Source organism: Arachis stenosperma, chromosome 5 (assembly GCF_014773155.1).
Source record: "Arachis stenosperma cultivar V10309 chromosome 5, arast.V10309.gnm1.PFL2, whole genome shotgun sequence".
Taxonomy (NCBI): Eukaryota; Viridiplantae; Streptophyta; class Magnoliopsida; order Fabales; family Fabaceae; genus Arachis; species Arachis stenosperma.
The window spans coordinates 134,093,004-134,108,264 of NC_080381.1; the positions used below are offsets into that span (position 1 = coordinate 134,093,004).

A 15,261-nucleotide genomic window follows, 5' to 3' on the forward strand; every position below is an offset into this window, starting at 1 on the left:
AACCTACATAACAGCCAGCCAAGGAAGATTTACTATTGACCATATTTCTAGAAGAAATGTTGGGCTACAAATATTTCCTGAAATGGTGATCTGGCTGAAAGTTCTAGGAAGCTACCTCCCTGAGAAGGATGTACTGTTTGGTTTTGATGCATATTACCAAACACAGGGAATGTCAATATGGCCTGAAGGACTGAAATTCAAGAAAAAGTTCTTACCATTTCTTGAAAACAGAGGCATCTATGAAATTAGCAAGGCTCCTTCAGACTATGAAGCCATCCAGAACAGGTTACTAAAAACTTGTTGTGACAGTCATGACAAGTTTGACCACCCTCTTCCTTTATGGAAGAATCAAGAGTTCTTCATTCAATTGCCCTTCAAAAAGAATGAAGACATCAACCCTACCAAGGCAACCCATTCAGGAATGAATCCTGAAGATTTGAAGTTAGCAAAGGAAGAATGCGCTTCGTTACTAAAGCAAGGTTTAATTGAACCAACAACTTCCAACTGGGCATGCCAAGCATTCTATGTGGAAAAAAGGTCTGAACAGGTTAGAGGAAAGAAGAGATTGGTGATTGATTACAAACCCTTAAACCTCTTCTTGCAAGATGATAAGTTTCCACTACCACGGATTGACGCCATAACTCCTCGGCTTAGTCAAGCTAAACTTTTCAGTAAGTTTGATCTCAAAGCAGGATTTTGGCAATTGGGTATCCACCCCAAAGAAAGATACAAAACGGGCTTTTGCATACCTGATGCACAGTACCAATGGACTGTCATGCCATTTGGACTGAAGGTAGCCCCGTCATTATTCCAAAAACTATGATCAGAATCTTTGAGCCCATACTCCACTCAGCTCTCATCTACATAGATGACATCCTACTGTTCTCAAAAGACGGCCCAACTCATCAGGCCCTTCTGATCCAGTTTACTGAAATTGTGGAAAAATATGGAATAATGCTATCTCAAAAGAAAAGCCTTATTGGTCAGGCCCAAGTTGATTTTTTGGGAATGACTTTTAATAATGGTTTTTTCCAGCCTGGAGAGCACATCTCAAAGGAACTGTTAAACTTCCCTGATGATCACCTGACAACAAAGCAGGTCCAACAGTTCTTAGGCATCATCAATTACATCCGTGACTTTATTCCGGATGTGACAAGACACACAAGCCAGTTGTCAAAGCTACTAAAAAAGAAATCCCCACCATGGGGCCCTGAACAGACGACAGCTGTCAAGCACCTGAAAGAAGTAGCACAGAAACCCCCACCATTGAAGATTCCTAGCAATGGACAACGCATCTTGCAAACTGATGCTAGTGATAATTTCTGGGGAGCTGTTCTCCTTGAAGAGATTGATGGAACAAGACACTACTGTGCGCATGCTAGCGGACAGTTCAAGGAGTCAGAAAAACACTATCATGCTACGTACAAGGAGATTCTAGCAGTCAAAAGAGGAATTGAGAAGTTCAGCTTTCATCTAAGTGCATATCATTTCATTGTGGAAATGGACAATACGTCCTTTCCATCCATGCTAGACACCAAAGGGAAGATACTACCGAACTCACAACTTCTGAGATGGAAAGATTGGTTCTCACGCTATAAATTCACAGTAAAACACATCAAGGGAAACCACAACACCATAGCTGACTATCTTTCCAGACCATCCAAAGAACTACCACCCAAAGTTCTTCACATCTTAGCCATGAATAGAGCTTCACCACCAACCTTCCCTCTTCCAGACTGCCCTCAAGACCACAAGTTCTATAGAAGAGAACCTGGACCGTTTCCTTTTTCCCTTCGACCTAGGACTGCTGCTGAGGTCAAGACCCTAGCTGAAGAATGCCTGTTTTACTGGTTACACAGGCTCCTCCTTGTTACTCAAATCACGGCAAGACCTCAACACTTTCACCCAAAGACACCTTATCACATTATACCTATCATCAAAGGTGAAATTTCTGAAGAAATGCTGTGGTTCATATGGGCGCTCACTGTTCAGTATGATTGCGCCATCATAGTTCCTGGAATTACTATGTACAGGTTCCTCTGCGATAAAAACTTCTCAGGAACAAATCTTGAGAAACTTCTCAAGATGTTTGCACCCATCCCATTTTGGAGAGGAAACTCTTCAGTGCACTAACAGACCATGACGTTTGGAACATCCCTGATAAGCGAAGACACAGGTTTTATTATGCCTTTGTCTTAAGAAGGCTGTTTGCTTATCGTAATGAGATTCTTTACACCAGAAATAACTTTAACATTGTTGGTTACTCAAAGATATGGCCAACAGATGAGAAACACTGTCTCAACAATCTGGTCAAACATCTCACCTTCCACAACAATCCTAACGTCGAGGTACTCACAGAAGCCATTGAAGGACTCTCACTTCCATCAGAAGAAGAAGCTTCCTCCTCCAGGACTATACAAGAAGAATTAAGAGAGTTCCAAGCCAACTTCCTTGCTTCATCTGTGACTTATCCTACCCCGCCACTTCACCAGGATGAACACCCATGGAATTCTCCTCTTGTAGACCAAGCCACATATGGCTATGGAAACATTGAAGACGAAGAGCCAGGATCAAGGGTCTATCCACTATTGCCAAGCCCAACATATGTGGATGCTGGGATTGAAGATGGTGACACTGAGGATCAATACACAGAAGGACCACATGACCTTATGGATGACATTGATGAACATGAGCCCATTACGAAATACAATCTGTGAAGAATGGGACCCAGCAAGAATCATGATGTCCAGAAGTCATTATGGTATTTTGTCTTTTATAATCATGTAAAATATGGTGTGACATAAAGTAAGTTTGTCCTTTTGTAATCATAAAAAGGTGTGATGTGAGATAAAGTTGTCATGATGTAGAGATAAGATTCCTTCTTATCTTCTAGTAGTGCGGTCCACGTGTCTGTATTTAAGTAGCTTGCTTAAAGTTGTTTGTCTCGTTGTAATGATAGATAAGATTCTTTCTTATCCTCTACTACCCAAGAACCTCTATATATAGAGGTCTCTCCCATTGTAAAATTCAGAAGTTAATCTTTCAATAAAATCATTGTAAGATATTCACCATGAATACTCTCTAAATCTCTCTCTCTGAAATCTTGAGTCTCCAATATGCTTATCTTTGCTTACTAGTTTCACGTATGCTCTAGGCTTGCCTCAGTCTTGAGGATCCTGCCTATCAGAAATGAAACTGATCCGATCCATGAGAAGTTCCAGTATTGGAAAGAAAGAACATATCGGCATCCATGACGGTCTTGTCATAAGGTCCCTTGAATCCCCAATTGAGATGAGTTTAGTGGGAAATCGGGATAGAGATGACAGGATGTATTGGTCCCTTGGTATGTTCTTTCAGAAGTACGTCTGGATGCACTCCGTATATTATTTTATTATATTTAATTTTAATTTTAATCAAACTTCAATTAAACATTTAAATATTTAAACTTCTAATTCTATCGGTTAGATGATCAGTCAATTTTCACAGTCTTATCCTAACTATTAATTAAGAATGTAAAACGGTAATAAATGTTCCTTAAACCCATCTTTGTGGCATCAAATATTAAAAAAAAAACATTAAGATCCTAATCATGGCTTTTATAAAAGAACAAGAGTTTAATTAAATATGGTTGCGGTAAAACTGATGTTATACAGTCATGAATTGAATTTGTAGTGTGCTAGAAGATGGTTTGATGAAGGGGAAAGAAGCCACCTAGTGAATCTTGGGAAATATGTGTCAGCAATGTTGGCAGCAGGTGCTAAAGTGGCTTATGAGAAAGATGGGAGTAATAATGTTGGATGGCTATGTGTTGTTGTCATCTTTTCAAGTGCAGCAACAGTGTATCAATTGTATTGGGACTTTGTAAGAGATTGGGGTTTGCTTCAATTCAATTCCAACAATCCATTGCTAAGGAATGAACTAATGCTTCGCAATAAAGCCATTTACTACTTTTCCATGGTATATATATATATATGTATACATCATCATCATCAGCCTCCTCCTCCTCTCAAATAAATTTGTTTTGATACATGTATTGTTTGCCATGATGAATGTTACTAGTAAAAGTGGTTAGAGCACCCATGACCAATATCCACTAACCAAATTGTTACGTGTAAAAAAAATAAAAAATAAAAAAAATAGCCATTAAATCAATCATCAAATCAGTCACTAAATATATGTGCTATTTAATTTATTTTTAAATATATTTTATATTTTAACATATATTTTATATTAATAATTTTTTTTTTTTATGTATAGCTAGTATTATTGATCCACCCAAAAGGTATAACTTAATTGAAACTAGCCAACTAACTGTCATATTCTAAGATCTTACCACACATCTGGGTGTTAACGACAAGAAATGCAGATAAAACCATTATGTAATTAAAGAGAGATTCTTAATCTTGATTGGAATAAAAAGAAAAACGAAAATAAAATAGCAGGGGATTATTAAGAAGGCATTAGTGTCAAATCATGTTTTCTTTTTCTTCTTTCTTTTTAATTATTTTTTGCATTGCAAATATACAGGGCTCTCCACTGTTTAAAAGCTCTGATGTTGACCATGGCAATTTCTGCAGGGATTAAATGTTATTCTGAGACTGGCATGGTTGCAAACTGTTGTCCATTCAACTTTTCAAGGGGTTGATTCTCGAGTGACAACATTGTTCTTAGCAGCTCTTGAAGTTATTAGACGAGGGCTCTGGAATTTCTTCAGGTAAACGAGTTGATTAGTTCCATTTATTTTTTACTTATATGCTCCTTGTTTATATTTGCCATTCACAATAAAATGTTTATTTTCATAAAAATGTTCTAACATTTTTCAAATTGTTCGTCATTTTATTAGAATTTCATTTCATGCAAATGCAAAGTTTATACTATATATATCTTTTCGTTTTTTACTCTCTACAATGTTTACTAACACTTTCTATTGGAATTCATAAAAATAATTACTACATTCTAACAATGAATTAAAGAGGGTATTATAATCTTGGAAGAATGCTTCATAAATAATTTCCCCAACACCTACTCAAATATTCACTTAAAAAGAAAAAAGAGAAGTGCACTTTTTTGTATATTTATTTAGTGGTCCGTTTTAATTTTGAGTAAATGTTGAAGAATTTATTTGCTAGTCATTTTCTTATTTACCTACAATATTTTATATTATAAAATTCTAGAACTCCTAATAATTTCCTAAAGAGTAAACCATGAAATATGTCATTGAATTATCAAGTAATTGATGACAAAAGTACCTTCCAAAATTGTTAATAATAAAAATTCTTTTAAAATTTTTTGAAAAGCAAAAAAAAAAATAAAAAAATTAAAATAATTTTTTTATAACTGACGTACAACCTTTTTTTATTTGACAAATTATTTGTGCATTTGATTTAAAATTTTATAAGAATATTTGGACTACTAGCTATTTAAAAATAACATGCAAAAATTCAAACAAAATTTTGATTTTCAGATTTTTTTATTTCATCTTTTAAAATTATTTTTGTCATTAATAAAAAAATGTAAAAAAATATTTAGCATAAAATTATCAAATTTTATAAATAACATTTTTCATTTTTTAATCATAGTTACAAAAGAGGTATACAAATTTAATTTATGTGCAAAGTACTTTTTAAAATATATATTTAATATTTAAATATTTTTTTATATTTTAAAATATTTTTGTCATTAAAAATTTAAAAGATATTTTTGTCAATTGAAAGGGAGAGATTATGTCACATTACATACATATAATTTTCAATCATGAGTAATTTATTTCATGGAAAAGATTTAACATTGTATAATATTTTTTGTCACACAGACTGGAGCATGAGCAGCTAAATAATGCTGGCAAATTTAGAGCAGTGAACATAGTACCACTTCCCTTTCATGAGGTTGATGAAGAAGACTAATAAAACCATTGTTATCTAGATGAATATTTAGAATATTTTTCTTCATTAAATTGATGTATTATTGATCAACTTGATTATTTCATCGGTTGATTTGACTGGATATGATTCCCAATTGTATACACAATCTTTCATTAACAAAAAATAGAAATTATACTACAATAAAAAATAATAATATTTATAACAAAAAAAATTATTATAATAAAATGACAAAAGAATTTTTAGAGTTGTTGCAATATTGCCATTATAAAAAGTTTTTATAACAAAAAATAAAATAATTATAATACAAAATAACAGTTTATAATAATAATTTTTAGCATAAAAACTAAAATTTATTACAAAAATGAAGGTTGTGGTAGGCTTAGAGAAGGGGTTTGAATCTATGCCTTCCTTTTTAGTTGCTGTTATAACCTTTTTAAATCAACACTTTCAATTATGATTCTATTTGTACTTAGCAGTGAAAATTTATGAGACAATTTATTTTTGTTTCATAAATATCAGAAAACAGAACACAGAGAAGAGAAAAGCTAACACCAGCATATATTCTGGTTCGGTTGCCTTGTGCTATGCAACCTACGTCTAGCCTCCTCCACAACAATGGAGGAATTTTCACTATAGTTTAAAGTATTACATACACCAATTTCACATTCAAGTGCTAACCTAACTTGACATTGGCTATGCTAACACCTAACTATTCACTCTTAGTGCTAACCCAATTAAGAAAGGGATACCTAATAAGTACAAGATACAAGACACTTAACCAACCTAAAGAAATCAGAAAATAACTCTAAGCTTTTCTCTCAAGTGTATCACTCAGCCTTTTTCCTCTCATGGCTTTTATTTGAGTTTTCTCACAATACCTTTTCTCACAAGAAATTACAGAAAAATAAACATAGAAAAACACATTACAATCAGTAAAACATAAAGGAGATTGACTTCATCAACAGCCTTTGTGCTATGCGAAAACCAGATTAGCGAGCCTCTGATTTAGTTCTTCATACTGGCGGAATGCACCTTTGATTAGGTTACACTGTCCAGTTAGTTGAACTTTCTCAAAGAACACTTTTCAGAACAAAACCTCAATACTCTGGCTATCTCTCCTTGGTTTCTGAATGAACACCAAACTTCTTTTATCTCCTTGCATGTTGCTTGGTTCTTCTTCCAAAATTAACATCTTGAGCCTTGAGTTTCACCAACCCACAGATTCACTTTTTCTCATTAAACCTTAGAGTGAAAACTTTGCTTTTGACTCCTTCATCTTGGCCGAAAGCCATAAAGTAGCAACCACAAAAGTCTTCTAGTGGTCAACTTAATCTGAACCCTTGAAAATCAACTTGGTCCCCAAGACATGTTTGAGACCATGGATATACAGCAGAGAGAAACAGAAATCCTTTTTTCCATATAGCTCAAAACGGAGATACAGAAAGTTGAAGATGAAGAGAAGAAAGTGTGTTGCATGTAAGAGGAAATGAATTATCTTGAGCTTTCTGATCTTTTCTTGATATGGTTGATTAGACCTCATCATTCTTTGCTTAACTTTCTTTTTCCTTCTTCTTTCATGACTAACTTAGGGACTAAGCTCTTTTTCTTACTTTTTCTAAGTTCAGTGATTTAACTGGGACAGAGATAAAAAGAACGTTGCTTTTGGGAGCAAGTTGGAGGGATTTAGTGAAATCAAATCAGACTTGGATCGGATAACTTCTTTTTGTCCGTTTTTTACATTATTGACCCATCAGCCTTGTTTTATTTCTCATTCCATTTGGGCTGTAATTCACATTTTGGCCTGCAATATTTTATAAATAATTAGTAATATACAATTATAATTAATCAACACTAATTATTTATTTTGTCCAAAAATAATATTTGTCATCACTAATTAATTTAGTTAATTTCTTAACTCAACAAAAAATTATAACAATTTTTATCTAAAAAATATTTTTTTGTAAAATATAATTTTTTTGCCATAAAATTTTGTAACAAAATATAACTTAATTTTATAATATTTTTTATTCTTTTAATTACAAAAATACAACATTCATTTTTGTTACAAAAATACAACATTTATTTTAATTAAAATATGTCACATGACACTCTCTAATTAAAATTGGGATAAACTATTTTTTTTCTAAAATTAATAAACTTTCTTCTTCCATTCTCTTATCTATTTATCCCCCCTTTCTAATTCTCTCTACTCTTCCCACTCTATATATAACTTATAATTTATATTTTATATCAATTATTTAATAAACCAAAATGTATTACGAGATATATTCTTTCATTATAATAAAAATAAAATTTTTCTCTCCAAAATTAACACACACTCTCTCTCCTTTTGTATCTTTCTTTTTTAAATAAATTCCTATTTTTATAAAGAATACATTAAATTTATAATTAAATATAATTAAAAAATATTCCATAATATTATTCACATAAATATATTATTATTATATACATAATTTTTTAATTTTTTTTATTTAGTTTTAATTTTACACTATTTATATTTTTAATTTATACTTTTAATTTTTTTTAAATATTTATTATATATAATTTTAAGAGAATAAATATTGTGATTAATAATTAAAATTAAAATTCAATTATTTCAAAAAATAATTAAGTAAATTTTATAAGTATCGATATAAATTTTTTTATCCTAATATCTAATTTTATTTTTATATATAAAGAGAAAAGAATATATTTTTTAATAAAATATAAAAATTAATTATTTTTATTTGGACAACAGACTTAATAATTAATCAAATATAAAAAGTATAAATATTAAATTCTTTCAAATTTTAAATAATAAATATTAAAATTAATTTTTTAATAAAAAATTAAATTCTTTCACATAAAAATAATAACTAAAAAAATTATTATTTAATTTTTTTATCTACAAAGATTCTAATCTTCTTAGTCGAAAAGAACTTTTGTCTTACACGACCTTTTTTATAAAAGTATTTTGATTATATAAATTTTTCTGTTATAATCTATAATACTAAAATAAAACTGACATAATTTTAAAATATTTATCTTCTTATAATATTATTACGGATAAAAATACTAAAATATATATATTCGGACCAATTTATTTCAAGTGTGAAATTTTAGGATGAACTTGAGCATTTTACTCTCAACAAGAGTGTTAACATTATACTTTTCAGGTGCCGCTTTAATACTAAGCTACCCTTTGTTGTTTACAATTATTTTTCGAATTGATTTATAAATTAGTGTTAGTTATATATGGTGCAGATTCACAGGTGAATGCCCTAAGCCATAAGGATTCCTTCATTTATTTTGGGCACCATGGTATTTCAGTTACCAATGGCAGCAAGCACACATTATACCATCCCTCTGTTCCTTCCCTCTCTGTCTTCCTCTACGCACAAAGTTACGGGACCTATTAGTTCTCTATGCTTCAGCCTTCCATTTTCAGCTTCGAAGTTCAACACTCCTTCTATCGGAGCCACCAGGTTAGTTGCCAATTCAAATATCCTGTCTATTATGGTTTTCATATTATTATTAGTATTTCTTAATTTTCTTGATTTGTCCCAATATTTGTCAATTTGCATTTCTATGGATGATTTTCAGGTCAAAAATACTTCTGTCACCAAGGCTTGCAGGTCGGGTATGCATGGTCAATGGGTTGCTGGGTGATGATTCTTTTACTTCTGTGGAGCCCGAATCAAACAATTCAGAAGAGGTTAATGTCTTTTTCTTTTCTTTCCTTGTGAACTTGTGTTATTTCAGGAAATGAAAGGGAAAAAAAAGTCATTACAAGTTCTATTGCATTTTGGATTGCGAACTTAGGCTTTCTAACTTTTCATGGCTCTAAGCTTGGCATAGAAAATTAACAAATGGGAGATTTCTCCGGTTCCCTTATGAAATTCAAGAATACTGATTTAACAGAATTAATACCAATGACGTGTAAGGCCACATAAGGTCTTCTTCCGTGATGTGTGTTATACGTGAGGCAAATTCACATACCTTTTACATTGCCCGATGGCTGTGTTTTTATGGGACGATTTGTTTAGCATTTTTGATGAATGTTAGGTGTGTCCTGCAACACTAGAAGAATTTCTATTGAGTAGGTTTGTTGGATTTGCCGATTTGGTAGTAGAAAAGAGGCAAATATTTGTGGCACTATGCAGTGTTTGCCATTATTTGGTTGGAGCATTAACATACTTTCCATGCAAATTTCTGACAAGCATGCTTTATAGAGGACTTTCTCTGGTTTGTTTTGGTTTTGTATAGGGGAGCCCTTCTTCTTATCTTAATGAATCTCTTTCATATATATATATATATATATATTCAAAAGTTACATGTTATTCATTTAGAATTTAGAAAGTATTAATTTTTGTTTGTTCATTGCTGATGTAGAGTTGAAGCTGTCTTTATTATTTTCATTCAAGAACTTCTTTCAAAACCTGTTTCAGACCTTTATTGTTATTCTCAAATACTGATGTGTATGTATTCTAATCAGTTTCTCTTTTGTCCTACTCTGCTTTTGTGCTTTCTGAATGAATTAATACAATGTTTTTTGTGGCTTAGTTGTTGTTATCGAATGGCTACCAGTTCTGTATGTGGTTTCATATCTTGAAGAATGACATTTAGTTTCTTCTTTTATGATATCCTCATAGCAAAGTTGCCGTTTGATAAATTGCTTTGATCTGGATCACATAAATCAATTAAGTACCCTTCCTAGATGCCACTAGGTGAGAGGCTCATACGCTGAACTGCCCTTATATATATTAATTATGTGCTGCTGTATGCAGGGTGCTAGTATTGACTTGAATCTTCCAAGAAGAAGTTTGCTTGTACAATTTACATGTAATTTGTGTGGCGAAAGAACAGAGAGGCTTGTTAACAGATTAGCTTATGAAAGGGGTTCTGTTTTTGTTCAGGTACCTATTTATATCTTAGGTCTTTTTGTGAATGTATATGTAGAAATTTTTATGTTTCGAAATATTGTTTGAAAGCGTTAGCGCTGATTCTTTTAAGAGAAAATGCCACTACCCATTCTCCGACCCTCTATTCATTCATGTTCTTGGTAAAGCAGAATAATGATGTGAAACAAAGCGTATCAGATATAAATTGAAGGAGTAGAGACCATTGGTTAAATAAGACACATGATTCAGCTCTAACATAGTTCATACACTTTGCTCAAAGTGGAGGAGTACTTTTTTAAGTATCTAAGGAAAGTAGAGAACTACACCTTAAAAACTAGCGGTTAAAGGAGAAGAACCACACTTTTCAAATTCAACACCAAACATCCCATGCTACTCGATGTGGGATTTTGGGTACCCCATAATACCTAAGTCGCTAACAATGCTCTGGTTTTGAAAAGCCAACCTCCATGTCAGCTTCACTCTATCAACACTGACCTTGCCAATTGGCTATCTGTTATCAATATACAATATTTACCTTAATCTAGTCTATAGGTAGCCCGGATCTGATACCATTGTTTAAGCACCTAAGGAAAGTGGGAAACTACAACTTTAAAGCTAGCTCTTAAGGAGGAAGAGCCAATCTTCTTAAAATACAACAAACGTCCCATGTTACTCGATGTGGGACTTTGGGTGCCCAAAATACCCAAGTCTCTAAATGCTTCGTGTTTCATATGCAACAAAAAGATATCTTTAAAATTTAAGGTTAAATTTTGCTGCAATACCATTAGACTAGCCATGTTATCTAGGATGCAGTGTTGGACAGTTGAGGGTGAGCGAGCATGAATATAGGAATAGTGTGGCTGAGATGAGGATATTTCAATGGATGAGTGGCCATACTCGAATGAAGAAAACATGAGAGAGAAAGTTAGAGTGGTGCCTATTGTTGAAAGATGGTAGAATCTCACTTTAAGGTAGTTTGGACATGTTGAGAAACAACTAGCAGAGCATCTGGTTAGAAAGGTAGATCTAAGAGGTCTCTGAATGAGGTGATCAAGGGAGATCTAAGAATAAATTGGCTCACTTCTAACATTATTCATGATAGGGTGCGATGATGTTCTTTGAATATATATCCAACTCTATGTAGTGTGATAGAAACTAGTTTAGTTTACAAGAGGAGAGGTAAGTAGTCTATTTGCTGGTTTAGTTGTTTTCGTTCCTAATTGCTGTTAATTGGCTCTGTTTGCTCTTTTTGAGCTGCACTAACTGGCATAAGGGCAATAGTCTTAGTCCTAGCTGCTGCCTATAAATAGTAGTTGATTGGTTAGTTTTAGTTTGTGTGAAAATTCTGTTAGATCAGTTAGAATAGGAGAGGAAGAACTCCCTCCATAGTTGGTAGTTCCAACATTGTATTCCAAAAAAGGATTGTGATTTGCAATCCCTAGTTCATTAATAAAGCCTGCCAATTCTGTTACTATCTGAACCTATCATAGTGGGATGTGTATTGATATTGTCACAACTCAAATGACTACAACACTGACTTAGCATGTTCTACTATTCATTGTCCACGTATCTTAGATAATCTAAACATTCTTCTCTCATTCTCATAGTAAACCTGCTCTCTTTAATTTTTTTATGCTCAGAGATAGAGAGGACTATATTTAGTTCATATAATAGTAAACATGATTTGTTAAGAACCTTATACCATTGTTTGATTTGTGTAGCAGATTAATTATTGTTGTATAGTTCATATGATACCACTTAGCCACTTACTTTATTTTATTATAATTGAAATATGTTTACTTCCATAACATGATTATCATATTCTCTTTCTTTTTCCTTCTGCTCTTTGGAGCTGACTGCTTAATCTCTTGCAACATGATAATCCGTTTATCAAGCAAATATTTCGTTTTTCCATATATTTGCATTAGGTTCAGTATTTTGACCTTTTTGGGGCTAGAAAAGGGCATTTTTGGACATCTTTAATTTTCATTGACATTTACCTTTGGCAACTTGTACCTGATTAAGAACAAAAGCAGCAGATCAAATTGTAGGCTTTTGAACCCCTGATTGGTTCTCTATGCATTTTGGCGATGGTGGAAAAGGAACATTTAGCAAGGCCAAAAAAGTTTCAATAATTTGAATTGAAATTAATTGCACATTACATATCTAATAATAAAAAAAATATTAATGTTATTCTATACAATAAAGTTTATGGGTAGTAGTATTCCTTAACAAGAGTATAAATGTTAAAAAATGTGTTAAATTAGCAATGACATTGAAAATCTTTTAAATTAATCAAGAATAAAGATAATTATTTATTTCAATCTATTGTTCGAAAATGAAATTTATATTTGAATGCATGAACTTATTTTAAAATAGTATATGTTTTGTTTAGATTGTAAGAAAATAATTCTTTCATATAATAACTTAGTAATAATCTGTTTATATTCTTTCGATTAAATAGTATTTCCACAATCAGAAGTTTCAATATTATATTTTCAATATAAGTGAAAGAGGGACACTTTCCATCGGCCTTTCAGTAGTTGCCACTTGCCAAATCTGTTCTCCGATTTAAGCATATTAATGTGAGCCATATCTGCAAAATAATTGAAGAGGGACACAGTTTTTCTTTCAAGAAAAGAAAATAAATTTCCTGTCCCAGCCATCTACCTTTTCTGACATGAGTTTGTTGATTATCACATATCCGAAAAGTAACTGCTGGCATTCAGCATATTAGCACGTTTCAAAAAGTTTTGTAATGGCTAGAATATTGTGTGCATCTATCATTGAACTGCATCTATGCTGATGATCTTGTGACTAGTCTTCAGGTTCCACGTGTTTTTTTTCTCACTTTTGCTTAGTGTGCTTGCTTTCTTTAACCTTCTTGATGATGACCATTTGATCATGCATTTTATCATCATGGTCATATTTGTATCAGTATATTGTTAATTGTTATTTTCGCGTGCATACTTGCTCTATGGGAAGTAACTGGAACTACATGTTATTAGTGTGCAGGCTGTCTTCGGCATCACAAGTTAGTTGACAATCTCGGACTTATCACAGAGTACGACTTTCGGGAGGAAACAAACATAGAGTCAGAAGTCGATCAAATTTAATGTGCAACTCGGGTGAACATTTTTATGTAATATTTCCAGATTGCTTCCATAATCCAAAAATTTCATATTCGTTAATATTTCTGAATACATATCACCATAAAGAATTTAATAGGAAAAAATATATATCAGAGGTACAAATTTCCATTATTCAGATCTATGCACATAAAATGATTTCATATTTTGCAAACAAAATAACTGATTCGAGTGAATCCATGGTCACACCGAGGCTGCTATGAGCTGAAGCCTGTCATAGCTAGCAAGATGGTGATGGCAATCCCAGCCGTTGCCCATATATTTCTCCCATGCTGATAGTTTGATGGTGATCCATTCTGCGAAGTTAAAAAGGGAAAAAGAAATTTGTTATAAAATTGTTTGAGCCATATATTTCATTCTTGATCTGTGTTTCTATTATATTATTTATAACTGTAATTTATGGTTTGCTGGCAAAAGACATTACCAAATTCAGACCCGGTGCTGGTGCTGGTGCTGTGTCCGAATCTGCTGTGGAATCCGGTGGTGCTGGGGGACTCTTGTTGACAATTGTTGGTGCTGGAGCTGGTGCATGATGTTTTTTGTGCTTGCGCCTGTGCCTTCGTTTCTTGTGCTTGGCAGGTGCTGGTGTTGGTGGTTCTATTACAGGCGTTGGTGCTAGTGCTGGTGGGGGAGAAACAGGTGCGGGTGCTGGTGCTCTCTGTAGTGGCGTAGGTGCAGTTGCTGGTGGTGCTTGGACTGGTGTTGGGGATATTGTTGGTGGTGGCAATGGTGGTGGTGTCGCAACAGGCGGCGACGGCAACGGTGGTGGTTTGGTTGGAGCTGAGACAGGTGAAGCTTTTGGTGGTTGTGGTGGTGGCACCTTTGGGCTCGAAACAGGTGCAACCTTGGGGGCTGGTGATGTCACAGGAGCAGGTTTTGGAGTCACATTCGCTGGAGGCTTGCTAGCCACTGGTGGTTTGCTTATGGTTGGAGGGGAAGCTGCCACTACAGGTGCCGTAGCTGCTTTCGGCGTCAGCGCTGCAGGTGGCGGCTTTGAGGGCGCTGTTGCTGGAGCTTGTGCGTTAATTGTTACTAGCTGGAAGCAGAGGCTTGCTAAAGCCACTGCCCAGAACGTTGAAGCCATGTTTTATGATTTGTGATTTGGTGTGGACTAAGTGAGAGTTTGCTTGCTATTTAAGGGCCATGGTGATGCCTTGAAAAAAGTTGAGAAAGTATTGCGTGTATGTATGATCTGTGTGGAAGGAGTAATGTAGCCTTCAAGTGATTGCGACATCACACTAATCATCTTACAAGCAAAGTTGACGATTATAGGTTCAATTGGTTTTCCTCGAATCGGATGTCTTATATCTGAAGTTTAGTTCAAATGTT

General features: G+C 33.5%; 3 protein-coding genes across 5 annotated transcripts in view; 2 read left to right on the top strand and 1 right to left on the bottom strand.

Moving 5' to 3' along the window:
- LOC130981838 (phosphate transporter PHO1 homolog 1) overlaps positions 1 to 6,042 on the top strand; it is a 32,560-nt gene extending 26,518 nt beyond the window's left edge. The window contains exons 12-14 of the mRNA XM_057905571.1: positions 3,673 to 3,957; positions 4,578 to 4,714; positions 5,813 to 6,042. Of these exons, the coding sequence (XP_057761554.1) occupies positions 3,673 to 3,957; positions 4,578 to 4,714; positions 5,813 to 5,903 (513 nt within the window). The 3' untranslated portion in view covers positions 5,904 to 6,042. The remainder of the gene's footprint in view (positions 1 to 3,672; positions 3,958 to 4,577; positions 4,715 to 5,812) is intronic.
- A 3,078-nt stretch (positions 6,043 to 9,120) lies between these two features.
- On the top strand, positions 9,121 to 14,585 carry LOC130983033 (uncharacterized). 3 transcript variants are annotated; one of them, XM_057907202.1, is made up of 5 exons: positions 9,121 to 9,367; positions 9,486 to 9,597; positions 10,670 to 10,798; positions 13,792 to 13,925; positions 14,350 to 14,585. In XM_057907202.1, the coding sequence occupies exons 1-4, from the start codon at positions 9,201 to 9,203 to the stop codon at positions 13,897 to 13,899; spliced, it is 516 nt and encodes a 171-aa protein (XP_057763185.1). In that variant the 5' UTR covers positions 9,121 to 9,200; the 3' UTR covers positions 13,900 to 13,925; positions 14,350 to 14,585. The 3 variants fall into 3 exon arrangements, with proteins under 3 accessions (XP_057763185.1, XP_057763186.1, XP_057763184.1); XM_057907203.1 differs by having other exon boundaries at positions 13,792 to 13,911; positions 14,350 to 14,579; XM_057907201.1 differs by lacking the exon at positions 14,350 to 14,585 and having other exon boundaries at positions 13,792 to 14,028.
- On the bottom strand, positions 13,919 to 15,016 carry LOC130983032 (lysine-rich arabinogalactan protein 19). The gene is made up of 2 exons (XM_057907200.1): positions 14,357 to 15,016; positions 13,919 to 14,228 (listed from the first exon to the last, which is right to left on the bottom strand). Exons 1-2 carry the CDS (start codon positions 15,014 to 15,016, stop codon positions 14,130 to 14,132), a joined length of 759 nt encoding a protein of 252 aa, XP_057763183.1. The 3' UTR covers positions 13,919 to 14,129.
- Positions 15,017 to 15,261: the final 245 nt, after the last annotated feature.

What these genes read in the sequence shown, in the direction of transcription:
- LOC130983033 (XM_057907202.1), top strand. Translation starts at nt 9,201, where the DNA reads ATGGTATTTCAGTTACCAATGGCAGCAAGCACACATTATACCATCCCT. An exon ending in CCTTCTATCGGAGCCACCAG is followed by an intron (nt 9,368 to 9,485) that starts GTTAGTTGCCAA and finishes GATGATTTTCAG; the next exon opens with GTCAAAAATACTTCTGTCAC. An exon ending in AATCAAACAATTCAGAAGAG is followed by an intron (nt 9,598 to 10,669) that starts GTTAATGTCTTT and finishes TGCTGTATGCAG; the next exon opens with GGTGCTAGTATTGACTTGAA.
- LOC130983032 (XM_057907200.1), bottom strand. Translation starts at nt 15,016, where the DNA reads ATGGCTTCAACGTTCTGGGCAGTGGCTTTAGCAAGCCTCTGCTTCCAG. An exon ending in CAGCACCGGGTCTGAATTTG is followed by an intron (nt 14,229 to 14,356) that starts GTAATGTCTTTT and finishes TTAACTTCGCAG; the next exon opens with AATGGATCACCATCAAACTA.